The sequence below is a fragment of the Notechis scutatus genome, chromosome 2 (assembly GCF_049901735.1).
Source record: "Notechis scutatus isolate UNSWTSFEM ecotype Mainland chromosome 2, rNotScu1.2, whole genome shotgun sequence".
Taxonomy (NCBI): domain Eukaryota; kingdom Metazoa; phylum Chordata; class Lepidosauria; order Squamata; family Elapidae; genus Notechis; species Notechis scutatus.
Window position 1 is genome coordinate 69,420,948 of NC_142010.1, and position 17,728 is coordinate 69,438,675.

Below are 17,728 nucleotides of genomic sequence, written 5' to 3' on the forward strand. Positions count from 1 at the left end.
AGAGCAGCTGTTTTCAGTTTACTTGAGATGTTCCCTTTTGTTCTGCATTTCTTTCATTGCTATTATAAAGAGAAAAACCCAGATACTCTATGGTTCTCTGTTCTTCATTCTGAAATATATTTTATTCCTCATCAGAGAAACCTTTGGAAAGACTGCTAAGATATTCAAAATGTAAAGTGAAGTTCATCAGATATCTTAAATTTGTAATGACAAGAATACTTGAAGAACAGAAAACTCCGTTATTTGCAAATGGTTCCTTGACATTGCTGGTAAACTTCTTTAGGTTTCTTTCTTTTTTATCAATGCAAAGCCTGCAGCACCTGACATGATCGTAAAAGAATTTAATGTGGGGCTTTCCTCCTTCCAACTCCACAAGCCGATCGCGTATTCTCAGCCTGGGTTCCCAAGATAGCGTTAGACTACAAATTCCCAGGCTGGGCAATGAGCAAAAACATGAGAACTGTATCCCAATGTTTGGCGATCTCGGGCTCTGAAAGACGGAGATAAACAGAGCTAGATTTCTCTACTCCGTTCACCTGCTCTGTCGAATTTACGTGCCAGACGGCGAAGAACCACCGGCTGCGACGAATGTTTGATTTGCTATTTGCAAAGTTCCAACAATGTTGGTTTTAATCCCATGTACTACGAGTTGCAGCGTTTGGAGCGCAGAAAAGGTGCGGCGGCGGGCGGAGGTGGGATGCCTCGAGCGCGGCGGGAGGCGTCCTCGTCCCGCCCGTTTTCTCGGGCCAGGCGATGTCCTGGCACAGCCCAGCCGGTTCCTTCGAGGTTTTGAGAGTACCGCTTAAACGCGATAGGCGCGGTCCTATTGGGGCTTCGACTGGACGTACCAAGGCTCCACGCCCCCCCACCCCGAGTCCACCCGTGACTGGAAGGGAACTTGCAATTGCCCTCACAGAAGCTGCGCGTGAGGTTCCTCCCCCCGCCTCGCCCCCCTCACACACAGATACACACGCGCACACACCAGTCCTCTCTGCCGCCACGGTTTGCTCGCGCGCTCCCTCAGGGTGGTGGTTGCTCCCTCGAGCCTCCCTCGCGCGCGCTGGCGGCGAGTTCCAGTTCGGACTCTGCGCCCAGAGGAGGACGTTCCCCGCGAAGGTCGGACGAAAAGAAGCGGTTGGGCTGCCCGGGCTTCGCCGAACCGGGAGGGCACGTCAAGCTCTCCTTCGCAGACCGTTTGGGAACGGAACAACCACCCGCGCGAACGTCTCCTTCGCTTCCCTTCCACCATGGGGCTCCCCCTGCTGCTGGGTCTGCTGCTTTACCGAGCCGGTAAATTTGGGTCTGTGGGAGCGTCGTCCCTCGTCCCCTTCACCGCAGGGTTTAATCCCTATTGGAGGGAAGGGGTATTTTACTAACTCCTGGGGGCTGAAGGCTGCGCTGCCCGGGCTGTCGACGTCGCGTAAGACCGGGGAATCCTGCCTGTTTACTCCCCACAGCTCTCTTCAACCCTCCGCTCTTTTTAGGGCAACGGTTTAATTGTGTGTGTCCCGCCGCGCCTTTTTCTTCTTATCAGAAGACCGCCGTTTCTTGGCTTTCTCGCTTCCCTTGCCCTAAAGGGCGCTTTGGTTGCAATTCTGGGGACAGCTTGTTGGTTGTTAAGATAAAACTGCCTCTCGGAGGCTTCTTTCGGCCGAGCACTCTTAGGATCGGACCGCGAGGCGTCTCTTCTTCGAGGCTCGTCCAGATTTCTGGTCCGAGTGCGGGCTCTGTGATCCAGATTTGCGGCCGAGGGGGGACGTTTGATCTTCTCCTGTGATTTGCCGGTCACTTTGGGTGTGTTCGGGTCAGGTGGGTCCCTGGGTTGACGTTGTGGATGGGTGCTGTGCGGGAAAAGGAGAAGGTGTCGGAGTAGGGAGAGGTGGTGGAGGTGGAAATGGGAAATGGGCTAGTGACAGTTTTTCGTTCTCAGTGGCAGGCTGAGCAGTTCCAGTGCATAAACTTTCGTCAGGTGCCTGCCAAGATTTCGCGAGCTATAAAAGAGCAACGGTTTGTTTTTCCCAACCAAAGAGCTGTTTACCAGCATGTTGTAAAAGCACTTTACAACAGGCAACTCATTCACTTTAAGTAATACGAAGAGAATTGTCCTAAGTTAAATTAGATCTCGGTGTTTTCAGAAGAGGGAATTTGAATCAAAGGGTTTTTCATTCACGAGGCTTATAATTTTGGTTTTTGTTGTTTACATTTTGCCTGTAATCTTCAGCCACCACCAAAGATTTCCTGTGATTTCATGCTGGTCAGGGCAGTTTTACTGAACTGCGCTGAAAAAAAAAAATCTCCCTAGCACACCAATTGAGAACCTTTGACTACTAGATGTTGAACTGAATATACCTTATGCGGATGCTGACTTTGGGCAGTTGCAATTCAGCAATGCCTGGAACCCAGGGATTTTTCATCCTAGGTTACCATTTGAGAAGATCCTTTCATCTAATCTAATATAGACAGTTCTTAGACAACTTAATCCATGCTAGGAAGGAGACCAGTCAATTTAAAAATAACCCATATATTTAATTTGCTAATAACCCAGGGAAATAAATCACACAATGAATTCAGATATCCTGAACAAGATCTGTAGGGTTCCTATATTTGACAAGATGCAAAAGACAAGTTGATTATATCCAGATTTGGGCATTTGCAACTGGTTTCCAAGAAGCAAACTTTTTCTATTCTTCTCCTCCAGCCTTTTCCTCTCAAATACTAAATTTAGAATTGGAGATAAAGCTTTATAGGAAAGGTTGTTAACTGCGTTTGTATTCCATCATTCCTGCTCAAGCAAAAGATGCTATACAAACATTTCTCAATTCCCTTTTACCTTCACAACAACATTGTGTGGCAGCCTAATGTAGTCACTTATTTATTTAAATATAATTCATGAATAAGCTGCAAGAAGGTTGTTACATTAAGCCCATAATGATTGAATTAACGTATTGTATTATGTCTGAAACAGACCAATTAGATAATCACTGAGAAAAAGGTGTGAACTAATGCATGACCAGACCCAAGTCAGCTTCTTGACTGAATAGGAATCTGAATTACATTCTCCCAACATTTCTAGGATGCTCTGACTAGATGTCTTAATTACTCGAACTGAAGAATATGTACTTCTTCAGCTTTTGATAAAGAACTACATATTTGGAATAGTTTGCTGCTTCTATGGTGGTTCATCGGCTGGGAACAAATAGGATCAGAGGCAATCTTGTTCCAGCAACTGTTGTTTAGAAGGGTTGTCCCTGTTCATGCAGATACTACCTATATACTGTATGGCCATCAAGATGAATACACCACATTGTAACAGTAATTTAAAAAAAAGAATTAATGGCAAAATACATTGTAGCCTCTTCCCTAAGTTCTGCCATTGACTTTGGCTAGGTTCTCACATCATACTAAGTAAAAAACCCAAAACAATACAAGGGTATACCATGCAATTTGAACCTAATATTTATGTACAAAAGAGCTTGTTTTAACATTAAGTCTGTTAACATTTTTCTGTATTGAACTCATGGAGGAAATCACAGTTATGACTTTTCTAGCTGCTTCTGGCAGAGAATTAAAATGATATATAATTATATTATATTAAACACTATATTAAAATGATATATAATATATATATATCTTGTATACATTGCACATATAGTGAGAAACAATTAAAAAGGTAAATGTTTCCCCTGCCTAGTTGTGTCAAACTCTAGGGGGCAGTGCTCATCTCTGTTTCTTAGCTGAGGGAACCTGCGTTATAGGAAGACCTTTCCATGGTCATGTGGTTGGAATGACTATATGCCGAGGCACAGGGAATGCTGTTATCTTCCCACTAAAGTGGTATCTATTTATCTACTTGCATTTGCAAAAATAATTATTCTCTCCTTATAAACTTTGACATTTCTCTGAAATGTTTATGTTACTTTTTATTTTTATTTATCATCCCAAAACTCATAACATGCAGTGAATTAGAGGTATAAAGGTTGGTGAAATAGGTTGTAGGTATCATTGCTCAATGAAGAAAATATATGCTAAAAAATATACTGTCCGATGTTATCAGATATATTCCATTGACTGACAAATCCAATATTATTTCCAAAATATCTTAATGTATCTTTAAACAATTGCAGAAATATCTTTTAATACACTAATTCAGTTTCTACAGATGTTCCAATCTCTTATCATTATTTTTCCTTTACATGTATATTATGTACAGCATATAGAATCAAAATATTCAAGTGACCTTTTGGGGGAATTCCAAAATTCCAAAATACTGTATTCTAATTATTAAATCTGGTTTCAGTTAGGTAGATTAGCTATCAAAATTTAAAGTACAAAACAAAGTATAGCATGTAGCCTAAATGAAATAAAAATAGGAAGTAATAACACAAAATACAAACAGAAGAGGCTTTTTTATTGTATCAGTCTTATAGAAAAGTTTGAATGGTGTTTAAAATCTCTATTACTGCCTGGGAATTTGTGGGAATTGTTTGAGAAACAATGCTATAGACATATTTGAGGAACAGAAATAGATCATGAATTACTCATATGCAAGTTCCAAGTTAAGCTAGAACAGAAGAATAAAGCCAATTTCTATGTGGTGGTCATTTCCATACGATTTTGCAAAAAAAAACAAAAAACCCACTATTTTCAAGGGCAACATCAGGAATTAATTCAAAACCAGAAAGTCATATATAGAGTACTGGAAGAACTGTGGAGTAAAATCAAAGAAGTTGTTAAGGTTGAACATGAAAAGAGACAACCAAAGACCAAGAAACAGAAGAAGCAAATTGGATGTTAGATCAAATAGTGGAAATTGCCAATAAGAGAAAAGAAGCTAATCCAAGAAAGACAGGAGTCCCAGGAAGGAACTTGTTTAAGGAATTTGAGAGCTATTTGAAGAGACAAAGAGCAGTATTGCTAAATATTGATATAGAGAGGAAGAAACAAGGAAAGTCTTTCAAAAGATTTATAATCTTAGAAGGAAATTCCAACTTTCAAAAGGATGAAATGTTAAAGGATGCCAGTAAGCAGGTAGAAACTGATTCCGAGAAGATCAAACAAAAATAGAGAGAATATAATAAGCTTCAATACAGTAGAATGCTTGTACCCAAGGTATCTTAGAAGACATTCCACATTTACAAGAAATTGAGTAAAGGTTCTGACAAACAATGTGAGTAAATCTGAAGAATACTATAGTAACCAACTGTGGAAGAGGTCAATCTGTGAACCAATGTCAGAGAGAGGGGGGGGGAGAGAGAGAGAATTAACAGACTGTGAAAACTATTATACAAATCCTTAATTAAAATTAGGGGACTGGAGTCTAAAACATATAAAGAACAGTTACAGGAACTGGACTTGTCTAGTAAAGAGAAGGACCAGGGGAGACACGATAGCAGTGTTCCAATATTTGAGAGGCTGCCACAGAGAGGAAGGGGTCAAGCAGGGGTGGGTTTCTACTGGTTCTGTCCACCTCTGTAGAACCGGTAGCTCTGAAGAGCAGCAGACATAGAACCGGTTCTATGTCTGCTGATGTTTTTGCCCACCTCTTACCTGATCTTTATTTCCTGATTTTTCAACTTCAGCTGCCGAATGAGGCACAGCTGCAGTTTAAAAAGCAGGAAAAGAGGGCTGTTTCAAAGGCTGCTTCTCTGCACGCAGCTGCTGATGACGATTTACAGGTGCGCGGCTCGCAGCCGGCAGGGAAACTAGTAAATCCCAAACTGATAGTTAACCCTGTCATATCCCACCCCTGGAGTCAAGCTATTTTCTAAAGTGCCTGTAGGCCAGACAAGGAATAATGGATGGAAACTGAACAAGGAGAGATTTAACCTGGAAATAAGGAGAAACTTTCTGACAGTGAGAACAATCAACCAATGGAACAGCTTGCCCTCAGAAGTTGTGGGAGGATCATCACTTGAGACTTTCAAGAAGAGATTGGACTGCCATTTGTCAGAAATGGCAAATAGATAGGGGGATGGACTAGATGACCTACAAGGTCCCTTCCAAATCTGATTATCTGTATCTGTATTAATTTTTCACATGCTAGGAAGCTAATTCTTAGGATTATCCAATGCAAATTACAACTCTCCGTGCAAATAGAGGTGCCAGATGTTCAAACTGATTTTATAAAAGATGAAGTAATAAGAGAAATCATAGCTGAATAATTGAGAAAACAAAGGAAAACCAAAAATAAATTGGTATATTCTCTATGAAAACAAAATTTAGAATTTGAAGAAACAAAGAATGGAAAGAATATTGATATTTTTGTACTTTATTACTGGAGACAATTCTTGAAACAACCACAGCTGGCCCAAGACAAACAAACAAATCCAATAAAAGATAATATTTTTATTTATTTATTTGATTTGTCAATCACTTACAAGATAATAGGTATAAGTATAAACATGAGTAAGAATACAGGAAATAGGTACAAATAAATGGGGACAATAGGACAGGGATGGTAGACATGATTGTGCACATGCACGCCCCTTACAGACCTCTTAGGAATGGGGTGAGGTCAATAGTGGATAGTTTGAGGTTAAAGGAGTGGAGGTTAGAGGATATTTGTAGTTCAGTGTTGAAATTAGGGGTTCTTGGTACTCTATGATCTTGGTTATTTTTTTGCAGATATTTCATTACCCAAACTAAATGAATAATACAACAAATCAATTTAGAGTTCTTGTAACACAAATGACCACACAACGAGTATCATATTTTGGAAACATTACACAAACACCTACACCCTGAAGAAATTTGTAAAGCTGGGAAAAGTGGAAAGAAAGGACAACAACAAATGGCAAGATGGATTGACTTAATTACAGTAACAACCAGACAACATGTATCTGCCTTGAAAGTAACCCACACTGAAGTGTCAAACATCAGGAGCTGATCACAGGAAATGGTTTATGATACTTTTTATTCAGACATAAAGTGATTTATGATAATTTTTGTATCATAAAATGTTTTCTAAAATTTCAAGTCCCTGGGAGTCATGGGTCCCGAATTGTGGATGCATTCTATAATTAAGGTCATTTGAAGTATCTTGCTTGAAAAGGTTTTTGTTCTATGATGCACCAGTTGAGAATTGAGAATTTTAGTGGTATATAGATTGGTATGTTGTTGGAAAACTTGGAAAAAAGTGGGAAAAAAGGCCAAGATGAGGACTGATCATTCTAGAGAAGCAATTTTCATGTGATCCTTAAAAGTTGATAACAACTTAATGGCAGCTAATGAAATTTTTTTGGAAATTGAAATAGGTTTGGGGGAAAGGGGCTTAAGAGTTGTTGGAATAGAAGGGAATTTTAGAGATTATAGGTTCCCTTCCAAAACTCAAATATAGCTCTGTAGCCAGAAAAAAAGTAAACCAGCATAGATTTTGCTATCTTTTTTAAGCCCAATAAATGCTGGCCTCCCGATATTTCAATGTCATCAGATGTTATGAAAGCTCTCTGCCAATCAAAACATTCCTATAATACCGATGTTTTTAATATATGGATTGACTTGAAGATCTGTTAGAACTGTTCCCACTTCTCAAAAAAAATCTCAAAGAACTTGAGTGAGACAAGCAATAAAAGAAATTAGATTAGTACTAGGTTGACCTCCAGCCATGGTAGCCCACTGGGTGACTTTGGGCCAGTCAATTTCTCTCAGCCCAAATTGCCAAACAGGGTTGTTGTTAAAAAAAAAAAAAAAAAGGAAGAGTGACCCCTGTTTAAAGGAGAGTACAATGTATTTACATAATTATATGTGTACAATTATGCTTTAAAGTATACGGGGTTGATGAAGCTTTACTTTAGAGATAGATGCATCCCAAAAGAGTGTTGCTATTTTTATATATAAAAGAATGACCGCAATGCCATTGTTTTATTTTGTACACTTCTTTTTCACTCTGTGTGTTTGTGCTTTTGATCCCTTGAAAAATTCAGTGTGTCTGACTAGCCCATGTCTTTCTCTTTTGGGTTGAGAGATTTTCAGATTTCACTCATTGAAGCAAGAGGCAGCTATCAAGAAGCACCTATAATTTTGATATCACCAGGAAAAGAGTAGGTTCTGCCCTTTCTGACTCTGTAGGAATCATGTTCATAGCTGGCCTCCTCCACATAGTCATTTGTATTTTCTCTACTTTCTCTTTGGGAAGATAGAGGGGAAAAAGGAAGGTTTCTGGCTCAGGAGTTCTTCTTGGCTAAAAACATGGATTACCTAAACACAACAGGTAAATTATGGTGTTTGAAATCCAGTTATAAGACTCTCAGCAAAGAATACAAAACCTGGAGTATTTTTTATTAGTTTTGGTTGAAAATAAAGCAATTTCTTTCCATTTAAATGAAGATGTTGTCACTTTGGTGTAAAGTTAAAAGGAAATTCATCACTGAAATACCATGTGACTTTCTCTTGCTTGACTTATTAAGAAATCTGCTTTTGATTGAAGTAGTAGAGGATCAAAGTATATTGATAAGGTCAATCAGCCAAGAGATGCCAAAGTCCAAGGATCTAGCCAAATATGCAGTTTTTGTTACCTTTTCCTTTAGAATATTTTAATATTTCTTTTGAATCAGGTTAGTAGAGAAGGATCCTTTTAAACACTACAATAAAACATCTTCACACTCCTAAGTCCTGATCTTAATCATAAGTTTAATCTTTACAAAATCAAAGAGAAAAGGGGATCAAAATTGATAGTTTTGCAAAAAAAAAAAATTAAAAAGTGGTGCTCTCTTTATGTAAACGATCTTATTTTGGACAAGATCTTATTGATAGCTTATGTTCTGGGTGATAACCTATATTCAGGATTACTTCTAAAGTTTCTACCTTGAAACCTTGCGTAATATGAGTAATAACTGAGCAATCTACCTGTATTGAATTATACCAAGGAATCCAATGCTACTGTGCTAGATCGAAGTCTTGCTACAACTATACTAACTCATGGCCTATGCAGAAGCAGAAGAGAGGGACAGAGCAAAGTTAACATATTTCTTTTCCAGTGATTATGGCAGCAACATTGGAGTTGACTTGCCAGAAGTTAAGTTAAAATAAGTTAATCTATTCATGGTAATTGTAATGGTTCAAATATAATACAATACCATGGAACATCTCTTTGTTGTATAAAAGAAAAGCATAAGAATTGGACTATAGAGCAGAATACCAAAAGGACAGGTTGATAGATGCCAACTAAGGCATCTATCAACATTGCTAAGGGCAAGGTTCAATATTCAGTACTAAAGAATAATCCTGTCTTTTACCATTTAAGAACTTGAGCAGCTGCTATTCTAAAATATCATTATTCAAAAGATAGAGTACAGTGGTTAAAATAGGAACATTGAACTCTCCAATAAAAATGCACATATTAATAAAAGAAAATTCATGCCTATAGCCCTAATTATATGAACAAGGGGAAAGAATCCCTAATTCTCCTCCATGCTGCATCGAGAGCCCAGGATGGGTTGACTCCTTCCTATGACGTCATAGCTGAGTCTGTACTAATATATAAAAGCCAGCCCCCGGGAGAGACCCCAGCTTTTGACCCAGCTCCTTTCAGTCAGTAGCTGTGTCTCTGAAAGCGTTCTGTTAGATAGCAATCACCAGCGATCTTCAGTACTTTTTTCCTCTCTTCAAGCAGCTCCCAGGGATCTGGGCAGCTGCTCTTCCAGGAGAGCCCTGCAACGTTGGGAGCAGCGTCACAGAGCTCTGTGCAGGCAAGCTGGGCAGCGTCTGCAGACCTCCCCTACGCCTGCAGTTTGGAGCGATCGTAAACACGATTGGCAAACTGATAAGAGCTCCAGCCAGCTGATCGTGTAGCTGGTTGCTGTGTTTTTCCCTTGCTGACTTCGCTTGGGGCTCTGTATAGCCTAAGGAGCGATTCTTCAATCTTGGAGCCTGTTTTCCTGTAGTCAGTGGCCATCTTGGATTCAAGCCTTCCACCACAAGGTGAGTGGCCATTTTGTAAGCCCGGGGGCCATTTATACCCTAAGGGGCTTAATAGAAAAATTTCTAAACAGCTTCTTTCCAACGCAAGAGCCTTTATTTTACAAATGGAGCAAGATAAGGCTCAGGCAGAGCTTTCCCCCAAGTGGAACAGTCTCTTAAGCCCAATAGGAGAAAAAGACGTAGGCAACGCACCCAATCAGTCCAGAGGGAGGTGGCTGCTAAAATCAAAGCTAAGGCTCTAGCCCCTAAGAAGGCAACTCAGGCTGAATTGAGGGCAGAGAAGCACAGACATGCAGCTCTAGAGAGGCAGTTCAACAGAACTATTCAACAGAAGGGAGGGCAACTACAGCATGTTTCAGGTGATACTCGTGGGCCCCAACCAAGCCTTCCCAGGGGAGGAGAAGTTATCTATGAGCCTTTCCATCATCCTGGTCTCCTGAGGCTCTTGCTGTACAGTCAGTTCCTCAGGATTTAAGCAGATCTGGGCCTTATTTCCAACAGGCTTCTGTGCCCTATGCTCCTCCCCCTCCCTCCAGGCCTTGAACCTCTCCTCAATCCTGACCTGAAGCCACCTTCACTTCTACAGCAGCGGGCCTTTGGCCTTCTGCCTCTACCTTTGATCATAGACCAGGAGATATCCAAGATGTCTCATTAGCCATTAGGCAGGGATTGGCTGAAGGCTTCAAGCAAATTCTTCAACCTCTGGAAAGGGTTCAGGCCCTTCTCCCTTCTCAATCTATAAGTTCCTTGCCTCATCATCCTGATTTACACAGGCCCCAGGACCTCAGGGTCCACTCTTCTCTATCAGAATGGGAGGAGGTTGATGAGAAAGGAAGGCCTTCACCATCTGAACACAGTTACTCTTCTCATTCAGAGTGTGAGATTTTTGACCAAAATCTTTCAGAGGATTCTCGCCCAGAGCAGACATCCTCTGCATTGGTCTTCAAACCTACTCTCTTCAGGCCATTACTCAGCAAGGCCTTGGTCACTGCCAAGCTGTCGTCAGAGGAAGTGGCTCCCGAGCCACAAGGAAGTCTCTCTAGCCAAGGGGATTTGCTCTTCTCCAAGCCTGTAGTGCATGCAGAGGTTTTGCCTTCTCCCATTTTGTTCCTGGACATGGTCAAGGAACAGTGCGCTTCCTCGCCCATCTTCTCTAGATAAGCGTTTCTACAATGTCAGCGCAGCTCTGGACAATGCCCTGGCAGTGCCTTCTGTTGACATTCCGGTTCTGGCCTTGTTCTCATCTTCTGGCACTCCCACGGAGCCAGAAGATATCCTGAAGCCGGATGATAAATGCTCTGAACAGACCCTCAAGTGCAGTCACCAGGCTGCTGTTCGGGCTTCAACAGCAGCATCCTTCTTCACCAGGGCATCCATATGGTGGCTGCGCCAACTCCAGAATAGATTGCCTGCTTCTGACCTTCGGTCTCACCAAGACCGTAATAAGATTATTGCAGCGGCGGAATTCACTGCGGATGCCACTCTCAATTCCGCCAAATTTGCATCCAAGGCCATGGCATCTTCTGTAGCAGCAAGAAGGCTTTTATGGCTCCAAAATTGGCAGGCGGAGTCACGCCGAAAATGGAAGCTGGCTTCAGTTCCTTTTGCAGGCGATCAGCTTTTTGACGATGCTCTGGAACCTTATCTCATCGAAACCAGAGATAAATGTAAAATTCTCTCTTCCTCTGGGAAGAAAGCCCACTATCGCCCTGCTCCTTATTGTCCTCCTGCCTTCTGAGCGGAGACATCATCTCGCTTCCCCCACTCTCACAGGCCATACCCCCAACGCCAAGGTGGAAACATCTGGCAGGCAACAACCTTCTACTGGTAAATGGCCCTTTCGGGGGGAGGGGGTCGTTCCTTCTGTTGCTCTAAGTAATCCCTCGTTCTCCCCACCCATCGGAGGTCGCCTAGCCTTCTTTGCCTCCAAATGGGAGGAGTCAACGACGGACGCCTGGGTGCTCAGCACTATTAGGTCAGGGTTACAATTGGACTTCCTAACCCCACCCCACCCAAAAAAATTTGATCTGTCCTGTATCTTGGGACATTTCCAGGCAAGCCCTCATGAATCAGTCCATTCAGCACCTTCTTGAAATCAGGGCTATTCAACCTGTTCCCCCGTTTCAACGGGGACGTGGGCTTTACTCCCGCCTTTTCATCGTTCCCAAAGCCTCAGCGGGGTGGCGAGCCATCCTTGATCTAAAATTTCTCAACCAATTTGTAAAATATAGGCGATTTAAAATGCAGACTCTGCATTCTATTTTAGAGAGCGTTCGGGAGGGCGACCTCCTCTCTTCCATTGATCTCACTGAGGCTTACCTCCACATCCCAATTTGGCCTCATCATCGCCAGTTTCTCCATTTCTGTTATCAGAATACCCATTACCAGTATCGAACACTTTCCTTCGGCCTCTCATCAGCTCCAAGAGTCTTCACAAAGGTTCTGGCAGCATTGGTGGCATCTCTGCGTTCTATTCCAGTGAGGATCCAATGCTACTTGGACGACATTTTGATTCTTTCCTCTTCCATCCTTGCTGTTAGGGATAACATTGTTTACCCTAACTGTTTTGGGTAAAGATAATAAAATGATGAATCATGGTTTGTCAGATAAAGTGTATGTGACTTTAAGCTAAAGGAATGTAATTAAGGGTGCAGCTGTAAAAGTACTATATAAGCAGCAAGGCACTCTCTGGCTCTTACTGGCTGGCTTATTGAAGACTGTGTGCTGGATCGGGGAGGAGAAGAAGTGTTGGATTACTTTGAAGATATTTCTCAACGGAGAGAAGATAAGTTTTGGACAGATTTATTATATGTGTACTGACACTGGCTATTCGACAAGGACTTTGCAATTAGAGTATCCTCGACAAGACTTGACTGAATTTGGTATATGACTAATGGACTGTTTATAATGACTATGCTATAATTCTTAAATGGAATAAATTATAATTTTGATAGCACAAGCGTATCTGTATTTTTACTGCGTGTTAACTAGAAAACTTATCTCACACATTTACCTGTCTTCCTATCTGACTTCGCTGCACGTTCTGTTTAGTTTGTTTTCCTTAACACCTGTTGGGGAATCCAGGCTTAACACTTGCGACCCATCGGGATCTGCAAATTACCTTGTCATGTCTCCAGAGCCACGGATTTTCCATCAACACCAAAAAGAGCCAGCTCTCTCCTACAACCAAATTGCAACACTTGGGAGCAGTCATCAATACCATGTCGTGCCAGGTTTTCCTGTCCCCAGCTCATGGAAAGAGCCTTGCAGAGATCATCAGCCAGATCCAGCAACATCAAATTTTCCCCCTGTCACTGCTGCCCAAACTTCTGGGGGAGATGGTTTCCTGTATTGGCATCGTCCCATGGGCTCGGCTCCACTCCCGAGCCCTCCAATGGTTCCTGCTTCCCTACCAACGAGCAGGAACCAGCCACTCATCTATCAAGGTCTGACTCCTGCCACAAATCCGGAGATCTCTCAATTGGTGGCATTCCCCGTCAATCTGGAGGGGACTCCTGTTCAGGGACCCAGACAGGCTAGTGATAACCACTGATGCCAGCCTCCTGGGTTGGGGTTCCCATATGCAGGGCCAGATAGCTCAGGGCATTTGGTCCAGATCAGAGCAGACCCTTTCCATAAATTGGCTAGAGCTCTGAGCCATTTTTCTGGTTCTCAAGCATTTCAGACAATCAGTGACCGGCTCTCATGTTCTAGTCCTTACGGACAACATGGCCACAAAGGCTCATGTCAACCGGCAAGGGGGGAATGAGGTCCAAAGCCCTCATGAGAGAGGCTCTACGTTTGGGGTTATGGGCAGAGAAACACCTATTGTCGATCTCGATGGACCACATCTCCGGGGTCGACAAGTCCCAGGCCGACTGGCTCAGCAGGAGCCTAGTCAACCAGGCAGAATGGTCCATTCCTCCATCTCTATTCAGGGATCTTTCCCTCAGATTCGGAACACCGGAGGTGGGTCTTTTCTCCACTCTTCAAAACGCCGAAGTCACCAGATTCCTCACCAGGTTTCTTTGCCAGGGAGTGGAGGGGACCAATGCTCTTTGGTGCAGATGGTCCAAGGGTCTCCTCTACACCTTTCCCCCACTTCCCATCATTCCGGCAGTAATTCGGAAGATGTTGGAGGAACGTGCGGAGCTCCTCCTCCTGGCACCCTATTGGCCAAGGAGGCCCTGGTTTGCGGACCTGGTCAACTTATCGGTGGCTTCTCCTTGGAGGATCCCAGCCCATCTAATCTCCCTTCACCAGGGGGCACTGCTCCACCCAGAGCCCCAGTGGTTCAAGCTGACCGTGTGGCACTTGAGCGCCAGCGGCTAGAGGAGGCTGATCTCCCAGAAAGGGTCATCCTGGCGCCTCGCAAACCTTCTACAAGGCGCATCTATGATGCCACCTGGAAGGCTTTTTCCCGATGGTGCCTCAGGGAGGGTCTTTCTCCTGCTTCAGCCCAGTTGGCAGAAGTTCTTAGCTTGCTTCAGCATGGGCTGGAGAAAGGTTTGGCCCCCAACACCTTACGCAGGCAGGTTGCGGCCCTCTCCTCAGTCCTTTCATGCGGTTCGCTTCCATCCTTATCCCATCACACTTCAGTCAGGAGGTTTTTGAAAGGGGCTTCCAACCTGGTATCCTTCCTGGGACCTTCATTTGGTCCTTAATGCCCTTACAAAGCCCCCCTTTGAACCCCTTAGAACAGTGTCTCTCCGTTTCCTAACTCTGAAGGTAGTGTTCCTTGTTGCCATCACTTCTGCCAGGAGGGTCTCCGAGCTTGCTGCTCTTTCCATCAGACAGGACCTTTGTTCCTTTCACGATGATAGGGTTGTTCTTCGTCTGGACCCCTCATTTATTCCGAAGGTTAACACCTGGTTTCACAGGCCCCAGGACATTGTTTTGCCTGACTTCTGTCCTCTCCCGCACCATGACTTAGAGCGGCAGTAGCACACGCTAGATGTAAGAAGGGGTCTTAGAATATACATTAAGTGCACTTCCTCCTTCAGGAAGTCGGAAGCCATGTTTGTTTCCTTTTTCCCTTCTCACTTGGGGCACAAGGCCTCTTCTCCTAATTGAGCAGGCCTACAAAGCTGCGGCCCTTCCGGTTCCCCGAGGTCTGATAGCGCACTCTACCAGAAGCGCGGCCATTTCTGCTGCCTGGGCGACCCAAGCATCCTTGGAGGAGATTTGTCGTGTGGCCACGTGGACGTCCCCATCTCCTTTCATCAGACACTACCGTTTGGATGCTTTTGCCTCGGCGACTGCAGCCTTCGGCAGACGGGTGCTTCAACGAGTGGTTCCACAGTTGGTGTGATGAGCCAGACGAGGACCCGCCCGTGGACATGCAAGCTTTGGTATGTCCCATCCTGGGCTCTCGATGCAGCATGGAGGAGAATGGGTGTTGGTAGAAGTTACTGTGAACGCCCTTTCTATCTGTGCTGCGAGAGCCCAGCCCCTCCCTTGATTCGTCCCAGAGAGGGTAAGACGTATTTCTGTATTTATTTTGGGCTTTCAGAGACACCTTTCAGTCTGTCAAGTATCTTCGCCAAAGCTGGGGTCTCTCCCGGGGGCTGGCTTTTATATCTTAGTACAGACTCAGCTAAATGACGTCATAGGAAGGAGTCAACCCATCCTAGGCTCTCTCGCAGCATAGATAGAAAGGGCGTTCAGGGTAACTTCTACCAACGCCCATTTATACTGAATAACTATGAAAATGTTTTAAATGATAACAAACATTGTTACCATTGTTGATGGACTGTGATGACATCAAGGCTCCTTTAGTTCTAAATTAGAATAAAAGAACTTGAGACTTGAAAGCTTCTTTAGAAAACAGGGATGAAAAATTGATTGCAGGGACTTCCGGTTTGTCGGCCCGCGAGCGGCAGGGATTTGCGGCTGCGCGATCCCTGCCGCGCTAGCCGTTTTTGGGGCTCCGACCCAGCCGGGTACGGAGCTAGGCTGCCCTGCTGGGGCAGCTGAAGGTAGGGGATCCGGAGAAGGGTTTGGGGGTGCTGCAGACCCCCTCCTGGCCGGCAGAACCCCTTTTCCCAGGACGTGCAGCGGCGGTCTGTAATGGCCGCCACAAAGAAGCTGGCAGCCGGGTAAGAATGCGCAGGAGGAAGTGGAGAAAGTGATTGAGAGGAGAAAGTTTTTCTTGGCTCCTAGGACTCTAAGACATATTTAATAAAATTCCTGAATAGTATGACTTTCTGAATAATACCTGCCAGAAGAGGAAAAAAGCGGCTGCTGGAAGGTGCTGAAAGGATAGCTTTCCCTCTTTTCCTACGGAATAAATAACTGGATATTAAGAAACCTATTTTTTTTAGGTGGAAATTGGATTTAAGCGATGAGTGGGAAGAGAGAGGATTAAAAAGAAAATATTTGTATGCTAAGATTTGTTGGAGCAGATGCCTTAAGGATTTGAAGACTAGAATATATTGTAACAAGACTTTAAACAGATTTGGACTTTCTTTCTCTTTGATTGATATCACCCCAGAAGGAGAAAGTGAGAACTCTGCCTTGGTTTGGACTGATTGATAACTTTGGGACTGTTTTATCTTTTTTATTTTCTTTTGAATATTCTGGTTGTTGTAAGAAGAAAGAAGGAGAAAAGAAAAGAAAAGATTTATAATGGCTCTTTCTGTTGAGGAACTGAGAAATGGTGTGGAAGAAGCTTTTCTTTTCTTAGAAATGGCGCTTACTAATTATCAACAAAAATTACAACAGATGAAGACAGCAGAGGAACAAGAAAGAAAGGAAGGAGCCATCTTTAATGAATCTCAGAATTTGATCCAGAAAAAAGGAAGAGAGAAAGAAAAGAAAAGAAGAGAAAAGAAGAAAACTAAAGGATTTAAGGACTTAAGATCTAAAACAACATTTAAGAAAGGGAAAAATAAAGTGCAAAACCAATATGATGAGTGTAAACAAAGGGGAAAAGAAATACGACAGAGAAGGGAAGCCGGTAAGGCAGAGGCTAGAAGAAGGGGGGTAGAAAGGTTTGTTGGGAAAAGAAAGAAAGGGAAAAGGTGGAGAAAAGCTACAACGTTTTGAAATTGAATGGAAAAAAGGAATTTTTTATGGATAATGGATAAAGTATAATTTTTTTTAAAAAAAAAGATTTTGCAAGGTACATAAGATGAGATGGTAGTATTGCAATGGTTTAAGAGTTGATAAGAGATTAAAATGTTAAAATGTTTAAAAATGATTGGTATTAAAACTTAATAATAGGAGAGGTTTAGAATATTGTTTTAATTAAAGAGTTTAATAAAATTATGGTATTGATGTTATTATAAAATTTTTATTATAGTATTTCTTTTTAATATTTGGATTTATTCTCTAATTATGCATTTAATTGTGTTGGATGTATTAGTTAGATAGAATGTACCAAGCAAAATCTGATTGGGTATTAGATATTATTTTAAAGATTAATTTGATTAACTTAGGGGGAGATAGAAAGGCATCATACTCTGATTAATGATTTCAGGAGAAACTGATTTTCTTTTTTTTTTATAAGGGATGAGACAAAGGATGATAAAAATGGACAAAAGATACAAATATAATGATTCAAACTAAGATGATTAATTAAGGTAGAATTAAGAAGTGTGAAATATGTGGAGAAGTTAATATAGAAGGCTTAGAATGGTAAATAAAATAAGTAATGATATGTAAGATGAGCATGAATATAATTGAAGTCCATGAAGAGAGAGACACCTGGGTCCAAGTTACTTTCCAAAAAGATATTTTTTTATGTTTTGTGTGTTGTGTGTATATGTCTTTTTTGGGGGAGAATTGGTAAAAACTTGTAGAAATATAG

General features: G+C 42.5%; 1 protein-coding gene across 2 annotated transcripts in view; it reads left to right on the forward strand.

The window, feature by feature from the left end:
• The first annotated feature begins 416 nt into the window (after positions 1 to 416).
• Positions 417 to 17,728, forward strand: part of GFRA3 (GDNF family receptor alpha 3) — a 31,273-nt gene continuing 13,961 nt past the window's right edge. The window contains exon 1 of one of the 2 annotated variants that reach the window (XM_087955048.1): positions 417 to 674. In XM_087955048.1, coding sequence (XP_087811174.1) covers positions 638 to 674 — 37 coding nt within the window. In that variant the 5' untranslated portion in view covers positions 417 to 637. Of the gene's footprint in view, positions 1,291 to 17,728 lie in introns of both variants that reach the window. The other variant, XM_026673350.2, reaches the window with a different exon arrangement.